General features: G+C 42.4%; 1 protein-coding gene across 8 annotated transcripts in view; it reads left to right on the forward strand.

The window, feature by feature from the left end:
* TMEM229B (transmembrane protein 229B) overlaps window positions 1–11,266 on the forward strand; it is a 34,969-nt gene extending 23,703 nt beyond the window's left edge. For all 8 annotated transcript variants that reach the window (XM_027716974.2, XM_027716976.2, XM_027716965.2 and 5 more), the window contains one exon: window positions 7,160–11,266. In XM_027716974.2, coding sequence (XP_027572775.1) covers window positions 7,186–7,689 — 504 coding nt within the window. In that variant the 5' untranslated portion in view covers window positions 7,160–7,185 and the 3' untranslated portion in view covers window positions 7,690–11,266. The remainder of the gene's footprint in view (window positions 1–7,159) is intronic.
* The last annotated feature ends 229 nt before the right edge of the window (window positions 11,267–11,495 follow it).

Below are 11,495 nucleotides of genomic sequence, written 5' to 3' on the forward strand. Positions count from 1 at the left end.
TCCTGCAGCAGGGTCCTGGCTTCAAAGTCTCTGCTTTGTGCTGGAGCCACTTCAGTGGCACTTGGGCCCTTGCTGGACACTTGCTTGTTTGAGAACTGTACTATCAGCAAATGCTGGGAACTCAGGGCAGCTTTTCCAAATAGGGAAGGGCAGCAGGTAAGGTACAACAGTCTTACAGCGACAGGCTTGGAGAAGGACATGACCTTACTTGAAAGAGATGCTGGGGTGATTTGGGGTTAATACTTCTAGATGTAAAGTTTGGACTCAGTCATTTTTCATAGATTTGTCTTTCAAGTCTGCTACTTGCGTGACTCTTGGGAGTCTTAACTTTCATCAGGATCAAAGGAAACATCCCTCTTGGTCACTGTAAGTAAAGAGGTGCTGTCTTAATTTGTTCTCAGGTTGGAGTGGTCACTGTGGTTAAGTGTGTTTGGGTAACATGATGCTTTGTGTGAGGCAGGCCATGGGAAGTCTCCACTTTCTGCACTTCAGATGCCATTCATGAGATCACATTAGTTGGAAAACTGTTCTTTAAACAAACAATGCCTTCATCTTTTCTCTTTGTTCTCTGAAAAGCCCCCCTCCCCCTAAACTCCCTCCCAAGAAAACCCTGCCTTTCTCCTTCCCATTATGGAATGGTGCTTCTGGGCAGCCCACACACAGGCATTACCGGTAAGAACTACGCTTCCCCATCCCTTTGGCTTAGTCTGGTAATTGGATTAATTTAATCTCCTTTTGTCGTCATTCTTTTTTACTGTATTCCAATTCTCTTTGGAACAGATTCGAAAGATAGACGGGGATCAGAGGCTGCCTGCAGGTATGGAGTGAACTGGGCAAGGGAACAAGGAAACAAGGAGTGGCAGGGAAATGATGTGCCTTCTATGGGAAAGAGACAAAATGAGAGGAAAATGTGGATAAGAAATAGACCGTGCTTTCTTACCCACAGTACCTGGAAGGGATACAGTGTGCATCCTGATGGAGGTAGAGTCCAGACAGAGAAGCAGCAAAACCAGATGACTAGTACATTCAGAACTGACCAAAATCCCAGGGCTCAAGATCCATCCTGAAAGCACTGAGAGTCTGTATTTGGAGACGTCTGTGGAATGCTTTTATCTTAATTGCAGGGCTTGATTAATCGATCTGCTGGAACTATTCCACACTTCAGTACAGTTGAAATTCTGTTTTCTGAGCCACAGTTAATTGAGGCTCTCAGTTATCTGAAGGATGAATATCTCCTCAGAGTTATGACTTCAGCACATAAGTACCACTAAGACTTTACTGTATAAATCTTTAAACACTGATGAACTAATGTCTTGCGGCCAAATCTAGCACTTAGTGTTCTGTACACATTTAGCGTTCTGTAAATCTTCACTCCTAGGGGCTTGAGTGAGGTTTTCTATGAAAATGTTTAAGCCAGGTTTGCAGCATATTCATTGAATGTTGCCCATGGTTGCAAAGGCATGCTTGTTTGGTGTTTACTCACAGGAAAAAGACAAAGAAGAATTTAATTTAAAAAGGTATTGCCCAAAAATGTGTGTCAATTTGCACCAAAACATCCTTGTATCTACTGTAATCTTTGCTAAAGCATAAAAGCAGATATGCATCTGATTCTCCCAGTCTTAAGGAAGAACACAGTAGCTACAATGATATGCCAATGAAAGTAATTAAAAGTCATGAAGAACGGTTAGTTTTACATAAGTAGTTTGGGTAATAAGGGTCTGAGGCAGGAGAATACAAGTAGAGCTTATGGGCAGGGAGTGGCAGGTGCCCTTTACTTCAGCACTGTCTGCTGCTCGCAGTCCTGTCATTTGGAAAGTATCCTACTACATATGTGCCTCCTTTGCAGTTACTCTTTCAAATTTCAAAGTAATTATGACATGTAAATAGGGTTATAGATGTATGTAAGGCATTTCTTAGAAATACGAACATGCATGTTATGGAACTAAATACTTCAAATATGAATTTGTAAAATAATACTGTGCCCTAATTTTTTAACTTCCAGAAATAACTAGGCACTACAAGTAAGGAACTTGCAGCAGTAGTTCAAGTTCACCTGTGGTGGATCAAGTAGCTGACACAACTTATAGCCTCAGGACATCACTAAGAAGGGGAATTGTCTCACGGAGGTTTTTTGTTTCTGTTTTTCTTTTATTGGCATTTCAGAGTTAATTCAGAGTTTCTTGATGAGTCTCATTACACCCATCCAGAGGCTGTGAGTCTAAATAATTCTGCTGGATTAGAGGGAATAAAGACAATCTGTGAGAGACTTTTTTAAGCAGTTTGGCTTGGTAGCAGGGAAATGGGCAGAAAGCCGCTGCAAAGGAGAGCTTGGGAAAAAAATGAGCCAGGCATCGCTCAAGAATTTAATCAGGCATGAATACAACATCCACTGATGTCTCCCCTGCAGTGCTTGTGTGAGACAAATCTGCCGTTATTTCTTGGTCTACCATCAGCCCATTTTTGAATCACTTCCCTCTTGCCTGCCTGGGCTGCATCACCTGCAAAACCAAATGTGAGTATGGAGGTGCTTCCCCTTGCACAGAAGGGTCTAACATGTGAAGTGGGGCAGTCTGGAATGTTAGTCCTTTCTCCTTGCTTGGTCTGGTGCATCAGGCTTATCTGTATCTTACCTCAACCTAGGGGATTGTTAATATCTATTTCAGAGTTGAAATTCTAAAATATAAAATGTAATCTTGATGCTGTTACAGTATTATTTTCTTACCTCCGTAAGTCAAACTCCTGCCCTGATCACAGAATCAGAGTGGGTAAGGTTGGAAGGGACCACAGTGGGTCATCTGGTCCAACCTTGCTGCTCAAGCAGGGTCATCCTAGAGCACATTGCACAGGATGGTGTCCAGACATGTTGAGTATCTCCAGTGAGGAAGACTCCACAGCTTCTCTGGGCAATCTTCCTGTGCACAGTCACTCAAACAGTAACGTTCTTCTTCATGTTCAGGTGGAACTTCCTGTGCATCAGTTTGTCTGTTGCTTCTTGTCCTTGCATGGGGTTATTCTTCTTCAGGTGCAGGACCCTGCATTTGCCTTTGTTGAATTTCAGACAGTTCTCTGCCTATCTCTTGAACCTGTCAAGGTCCTTTTGAAGGGCTGCACAGTACTCTGGGGGATCACCCACTCTTACCAGCTTTTTGTCATCAGTGAACTGCTGAGGAGGACTTCAGAGGACTTCATCCTCTGAACCAGATTTCTCGGATAAACTCAGTCCTTCATATACTTCCCCCTGTTAGGCCTGTGCTTGTTTTCTGTAGATGGAGGGGACTCTTGGCCTCTTTGTTGCCAGCAGAGCTATCCACACAGACAGGGCAACTGGGGGAAGGACTGCATGTTCCTCAGAGATGGCCCGTGTGTGGTTTCCATAGAGTTTCCTTTTTCTTCTCTGAGCAAGCTAGAAAAGAAGGTCCTCCTAGAGAAAGAGGGGAAAATTTTGTGCTAGCTCAGGCTTCCTGATAACATCAGATTAGAGGATCTATTTCTACTTTAGCTATTTAAAATATAATTTGCTGATGATGGAAAGCATTTTCAAAATTTTGAATTTAGAATCTCCCTATTTTCCCCAAAGCAGCAGTGTGAGAAGCCTCAGTGCAAGCACGGCCATCCACGTGCAGTCTTCATGACTTGTTTGCTCTCTGCTGAGACAATTGCGTAGGTGGCAGCCGTGTTTCTGGTTTTCAGGAAGCCGTTGCCCATCCCACTCTAAGTACCTCAGTGATAAATGTCATTTGTTTTCCTCAGGAGACTGAATAACGATCATACATTCAGGGCCTTTTGGTCTGTATTACTGTCACTGCACTAAAAGTCTTGCGTCACCAAGTTCAATTATCTACTTGAGGCTTTTCGCAAATCTGCATTTTTTACTGAGTGCAGTCTTGGCCTTCTATTTGGATGCTTCTCCCAGTAAATGTCATGCAACTGCTTTTCAGCTTGATCCTTTTATCATGAATTGCTGCCCAGTAGACTACACTTTTCTCCTTTACATCCCTCATGAGACCTTCTAATGCAGTATTGCCTACCCAGACACCAAACAGTTTGGTGTGGCTGGGAAATAAGATGCTTTGGAAAAGCTTCAGTTTTAATTGTTTTGTAAATACTCAAGTTACTTGTAACCATTAAATTGTATAGTCCCCAGCTTATGCAGTGATGTGCTGTGGCTTGTGGTAGCCCTCCTAAGTGTATCCTCCATTCCCTTCTGTGTCTTACTATGTACTTTTTGTTTTAATTTGGATGAAATATTTTACAGGAGGAACTGTGATTTGTGGATTTGCTTAGTGCCTAGCACAGTGGAACCATTTTATGTTTGGACTGCCACAGTTTGGCATCTGCCCTTTCTTGGGATGCTTTTAATCACCAGGATGCCTGTGAGGACTCTTTCAAGCATATTGTAAGAAGTAATTACCATCGGAATTGGGCCAACTGGGCACATGACAGAAGGCAAATATTGAGACAGTGCCAGTGCATTTATGTTTGCCTCTTTGCAGTTGTGGTGAAAGCCATGGAATTCAAAAGAAGTCAACAGTGGTCTTTGCAATTGGTTAATTTTTACTGTAGATGTCCCAGACCTGATCTAGACTCAGCTACTAGACTTCTAGTGTAGTGACTAGATATTTTCCAAATAGTAAAAAAGAAACAGAGAATAAATAGATTTTTATTAAGTATATGGTATAGAACTAGGAGAGAGAAATCTTCTTTGAACGGAGGAAATAATGTAGGGTAGAACCAGATGTGGATTGTTGACTATGTTTCTGTGAGTCTTTGGCTTTTGTAGGGAGGCGTAAGGCAATGGAAATAATTGGTGAGGTGATCCTTGGAACAGGAAGGGAGGGACTGAGATGGAAGGACCTTCTGCATATCTGATTCAACTTTGTGAAGAGATTTTCAAAATTACAAGGAAAATCTTATAGAGATAGCACTGCATGCTGTGAATGCTCCCAGCTAACAGTTCAAATACATTTCATGTAAGGCTGTAGAGGGAAGTACAAGGACTAAGGACCACAAGCGGAAAAGTTAGAAAGCCTTATAGAAAAGAGAGAAAAACTATACAATCCCTTGGCAGCCTGGTGAAATCTTTACAATAATTTTCTTCTATGGAGAATCACATTATGTATTACATTATTATTACATTTTACTTTGTTTGAATTATTAAACTGTTCTTATCTCAACCCATGAGTTTCACTGTTTTTTTCCTCTGATTCTCTTACCCATCTCATTGCAGAGCAGTGAGTGAGTGGTTGTGTAGCACTTAGTTGCTGGCTGGTGTTAAACCACGGTGCCTTCTTACTGCTTTTCTTTAATTCTGTACCTCTCACTTTTGATTTGTTCTTGAAATTATGTGAGAATGGAGGAAGGATATGAGGATTCAAACTCCTAAGCTTAACAACTGTGCTGGCAAAACTAACCAACTAACATTACACTGACAACTCATTCTCCTCAGATGGCAGTGCCCTTACGCATCAGCTTCCTGTGGACTATGTGGAGATACACCTCCTCTATATTTCTCATGTGCTACCTCCTCTGCTGTCTTGCAGGGTCTCTTGGAACTGAACTGTTGGGAGACATGAGGGAATCCTCAGCGATTCTTTAGTCTTTCACCTCCAAACTGACACTGTGCTGTTGACCTATATCTGTAGCATCTGATGATGTGTAAAATGGATTGTGCCATTAGAAAATGGGTCTTTGTTCAAGCACCCACATCACATGAACTGCCATGTTGGCTGTGTGTCCATTTAAGAGAGGAGTGAACAGGTCGTGGATACAGCTCTGTCCTTTCCATTTTCAGTGTTCCCCTGTGCGTGTCTTCTTTATGTTCGTTATTATAGTTCCTTTTTCCCTTATAGAAGTTTCTCTTATTTCATCTCCTATTAGAATTCCAATCATACTGCATGTTAATACTTTGTTCAGAGGGGCACTGTGTTTACAGGGCAGGGTGGGAACAGTCTCTTTCCAGATGGCATGGAGTGACTGCCCATAAAGTTAATGTAGTCCTTTCCTAGCACATTGTGCCACAGAACTGACAAGTGCAGAACCAAGTTAAATAGTGCCTGATAAAGAGTCAAGAGAAACTCAACTTGAAAGCATAAGTTTCTAAGAATGAAAGAGGGCAAATTCACCCTGTAATGTAAATCTGTAAGGCTTCAGTAAAATAATGCTTATAATCACCTTGTGTCAGTGACTGTACCATGGCAGACTTGTAAATCTCTACAAAAAGTAAAACTAATTGTGCTGAAACAGTTCAGTCATAAGCAAACTGTGCCTTTTCAAAACCTCTTCACCAAATTTCTTCCTGTATACACAATTAGAGTTTGTTCTCATTTCCTATTTATCATGACTACCTCCATCTAGGCTCAGCTGTTCTTTTTTTTTCTCCTTCTTTGTGTTTTGCATCCTGAAGCCAAATCTGCATGGATTTCAATGGCTGTCCTGTGCTTTTTGACTTGGTATCAGGCAGTCTGACACCATAAGAAAATTATTTTCCAAACGCTAGCCATACAGTGCATGAGTTCTTCAACAGACAAAATAAAAGTTCAGCTGAATAACGAGTGCAAGATGTGGTGTCTGAAGGTATAAAATCTCTGAAATTTGCCCCTCCAGTTCCCTTGCTGTAGCTCCCATCAAAGCTGTGTTTTTCACTACAGCAAACATTTTGGGTATAGAGACTGTAGGTGACAGCTGGAAAGGCCCAGGTTTTCAATGTTGTGTTCATCTAATCTATTCCATATAGAATCAGAAAAGTAAGGGACAGTGCTGTTTCTTGAAACGAGCAAACAGGTGGTGTGTGCTCCTTGTGAGATGACTGTGTTTTTCTACTGACTTGCAACCAGTAAATTCTTTGGCAGCCTCACTCCTGACAAAGACCCTGTACCTGTCAACTCTGTCCTTATCACCAGTGCGATACCAGTGGCATCCTGTTTCTCAGGCAGAGCAGTTTACGTTGTTCAGGCCCATTCTAAGTCATGGAGTCTTTTAAAGTGCCACTTTTCCCCAGGACTTAAAATGTGCTGTGGTAAAAATTAGACAATTTAAAATTCACTTATTTCTCATATTTATCCTTTGTGGGTGTTATGAGTTTCTGTGTTGCCATCTGGGGATAAGGACTTGTGACACCCTTGTTGACTCCTCTCTCTCTCTCTCTCCCTCTTCATTTCAGAGTGCTGCTGAGGTGAGTGCAGAAGAATGGCTGCGGCAGAACCTCTGACCGCTTTCTCCCGATGGTACCTCTATGCCATCCATGGCTATTTCTGTGAGGTGATGTTCACAGCTGCCTGGGAGTTTGTGGTCAACTTCAACTGGAAGTTCCCAGGCGTTACCAGTGTGTGGGCACTATTCATCTATGGCACCTCCATCCTTATTGTGGAGAAGATGTATTTATATCTCAAAGACAAGTGTAACATTTTAGTGCGCTGCTTCATTTACACACTTTGGACATACCTCTGGGAGTTCACCACTGGCCTCATCCTACGCCAGTTCAATGCCTGCCCATGGGACTATTCCCAGTTTGATTTTGACTTCATGGGCCTGATCACTCTGGAATATGCCATCCCATGGTTTTGTGCTTCTTTCATCATGGAACAGCTGGTGATCAGAAACACCCTGCGCTTACGATTTGATGAGACTGCTGAGCCGGGGGCTCCCACCGTCCCCGTTGCCTTGGCCAATGGCCACGTGAAGACAGATTGAGCAGTGACTTAGAATCACACTTAGCAGTCTGGGAGAGCCCAGACCGCTAGCACGGACTGTCAGCTCTGGCTCCGAGGTACTGCTCCTTGCTGTATGATAAGATTCATAAACCCCATTTTTCTAATGGGGGTGTGCATGGGATATACCAGAAAAAATGGAACCAGTAGATTTTCTATGGATTTTACTCTTTGGGCTCCAAGGACCAATATCAGTTACCTGTTAGTTAGGTCATTTCTGATTTTAACTTATTACAGATGAAAGCGGTCCTTTTGCTTACACTTTAACGTGGAGAAAGAAGAAAAAGAGATGCTACGGTGGAAATGCGTCCAAAAAGAAAAACACCTAATTATTTGATGGTCATGGACACGCCAGCTGAGTTAGTGATTGGCTTACTCCATTAGGCAATATTCAGGTGCTTGCTTGCAACCAATACCTCCTGTGGGACCTGAGATGCTGCAGGAACAAGGAAAATCCATCTGCTGTTGTGAAGAACCTAAGACTGGCAGTCTGCTGGGGAGGTAGATGGTGTTACCCTCGCCAGGTCCCATTGGCCTCTCCCCAGGTTCTTTTTTGCACCATGAAATAATGTGGTGCTGGACATCTTGCTGAATTTATACAGATCTTGTACTTTTTGAAATCTCAGTCCTGATACTTACTAGAATTTTTTTCTTTTTTTCTTTTTTTCTTTTTTTTCTTTTTTTTTTTAATGAAGGTCTTTTTTGCCAAGTGAATTTTACCATAATCTGTGCAATCTGAATCTTGGCAAAAGGCGCAAGAAATAGTGCAAGTCTTCCCATCTCCTCTGTACTCCCAAAGTAGACCTTGCCTAACAGTCTGCTTCAGATTCCAGCTCCCATCTCATCCATGCAAACCTTGTAGAGACTATACAGGCCACAAGAATTTCTGCCTTCCTTTCCAGGGATTTCTCTGTTTCTGGTAATGTCAGTGACTTATTCTGGCTGCAGCCCATTGTATTTGGAGGTCAAAACCTTCCTGTGGCTAATGTATCTGGGATTTGGTCCTCTAGCACTGACTCTCATGTCCCTTCAGCACTGGCAGGCCTTGGCTCAGTTCTGCCCAGTTTTCTCCTCAGTGTATCAAGTGGATTTGCTTTTTCTTCCCAAATTCTGCTTTAAATAACCACAACCATATTGTCATGACAATAATTGGAGGCAGCAAGAGATATACCATGCTGCCTGATACATTTATTAAAAAAAAAAAGAAAGCAAAAAACCCTTCTCTGAAGAGCACTTAATTCTTCATGGTCTGCTTGAATGAGACTTTGAGTTAGGGTACAAGAGCAGCAGTAGAGAGGTGGAGCAGAAGGGAGTGCTGTGGCTTCACTGTGGAGCTACCTGCACTGGGGACAGTTTGAAATTTAATCTATTGGGAACACCTATGGAGTACAAGGACAATTGTGGTACAGGGAGGGTTTTTGATAGTGGCAGCCAAAAGTTCACAGTTTACTCAGGCAAGTCTTGGCTTTTGAAGTTGGCAACAAACACAGAGCTTCCATCTGTCAGATGTCTCACTCCTGAGCTGGGTTATGGGGAAGGTTTCTGTAGTTGCCCTGTAGGGCCAGATTAATTTTTTGTGTTCTTCCACCATAGTCAGCAGAGCTGTACCAGGGATCAATTTGGCTTGAAATGCAAATGTGTTGTGGGATTCCACTCTTGTTTTGGGAGTAGTTGGGCTATTTCTGTGTAGGTCCCTTGTCTCTAGTAGGGGGTGCTGAGCTGTGAACCTGCTTCTTGCCCTGCGGCAGCCATTCCTGAGAGGAAAAGCAATGTTAGCCCTGTGAGTTGAATTGTTTCTTGGTTCTGCTCTTATGAAGGCAGTGTTAATCCTTTTTTGTATCACACAGAGAGCAATTATTTTTTTCCTTCCCTCCCCTTTCTCATGTGGCATCCATTGCTGGCAATGGACACAGGAAAGCAGTGGTGCAAGGAGTTAATCAAATCTGCCCTGGGTATGCAATGTCTCCTGAAGCACTGAGAATACTTAGGTGGATATTTAGAGTCTCCTTTTTATAGTTCATTAAATTAAAAGAGAACAAACACTGAACAGATAGTTCTTCTGATGCTGTGATGCCAGTATTATGAAATAAGAAGAATAGTATGTAGTTTGTCAGCCTTGTTGGTCTCAGGCATATAGACCCAGGCAAAATAGTCACCTGACACTGTACGTGGAGTTAAAAAAAGAGATTTGTGCATGGGATAATGTAGATGAGCTGTACTGGAGCAGAACAAGAATTGCAAGGTGCAGATGAGAGTGGGATCTCGCCATTTTGGCCCTGGTTCTGTCAAGGTTATCAAACACAGTGTCTAAAGCTGGGTTGTCCTCTCATAGCATAGCTTAAGTGTGGTGTTGTGCTGCCTCCTACATCACCCCCACATCATGTAAAACCCTCAGCCTCATAGAAACATCCTTAGGATCCCTGCTTTCTCCTTAGCTGTTAAAAAACTTTAGAAAGGTTAAAAGGAGTTAGCAGTGTGGTTTGGAGGAGTGGCTGTCCACAGAACTAACCTGGTACACAGTAACAGCTATGTGTCTGTTATTGTCTGTACTTTAGAAGGTCCCAACTAAATGCCACTGGTTTTGCTCAGTGGGGTAATATTTAGATGCTCAAAATATGGAGGGGTTTCCCAGCAGCATCTAGTATCTAGAGCATTATTCTTATTGCCTGTGTCATTGTAACAACTGTTTTGTCTGCTTTCCACTGATGTCTGACGTGTACCACCCAGCTATTGCATCTTTATAGAGTGGTAATTTATACCCAGAAGTGCACTTTACTTGCAGCTTGCACACCAGAAACAGAAAAGGACCCGTCAAATTCTTAAATCAATTAATTATGTATAACACCACATACCTAATGCAGCAGGATTAGCCAGACTTCTCTGTTCTGAGCAACATGGCTGCAGTCAGAGCTTCGTCTTTTCTGCAAAATCTCCCTTTTATTACATGTGATGCTTCTTACAACATCTTGCAGAAGTGCCCAGAGCACATTACCAGGATTTTGGCGGCAGCTCAGTGAGAGCTTCAGAGCTGGACTGAAGTTGAAGAGACATTTACATTAAGAAGAAAAAAAACGCACAAGGCCTAACATTTGTTGTATGTGTATCTTCCTCAGTAGATTAAAGTTGCCTGTTTTGAGTTCACCAGCAATAAAAAAACCTTGTGATTTATCTACCTTGTCCTAACTGCAGCAAGGAGAGAGTGACCCATCTCTGCCTTTCTTTTCCAGGGGGTGGTGGGATATGGACTCCAATTACCCCAGGGTTCCAGTTTCACATCTGTTCTCTTGCTTATCTCTTGTACGGTCCACCCTAAAGGATCTCAAAGTACATGATAAATAAATACAGAGTCTGGTGTCCTGCACAGAAGAGGCAGTTCAAGCATTACTGTGATGTCTATTCATACTCCAAATGTCTTGCCAGAGGGAAATGTTTGATTTACACTAGGACCAGATGGCATTTTGGTCTTTGGTGTTATAATTGAGGGAAATGTGTACATATGTACCAGGTACTATTGCATCTTTGGTCTGAGTGCATTTTGTAATTAAAGGAGAATAATCCAATCAAGGGTTTGCTTGACTAGTCCTGTGACTATAAAAGGTAAAAAAGACTGCAGGGCTTTAGCTGTTTTGAAAATTAGGAGGCAGGTGACTGAAGTCTTGTGTTCAGTAGCATTGCTCTGCTGTTGACTGGTTTTCTAAAACCTGCACAGAAAGAAAGGGGATTTCTTTGCTTACAGAAACTTCTGCCCTTTCTGTAAATAAAACATGAGCCACCACTAAGATGTGAACT

The sequence above is a fragment of the Pipra filicauda genome, unplaced genomic scaffold (genome assembly GCF_003945595.2).
Source record: "Pipra filicauda isolate LSUMZ 115617 unplaced genomic scaffold, ASM394559v2 scaffold6_size6359152_pilon, whole genome shotgun sequence".
Taxonomy (NCBI): Eukaryota; Metazoa; Chordata; class Aves; order Passeriformes; family Pipridae; genus Pipra; species Pipra filicauda.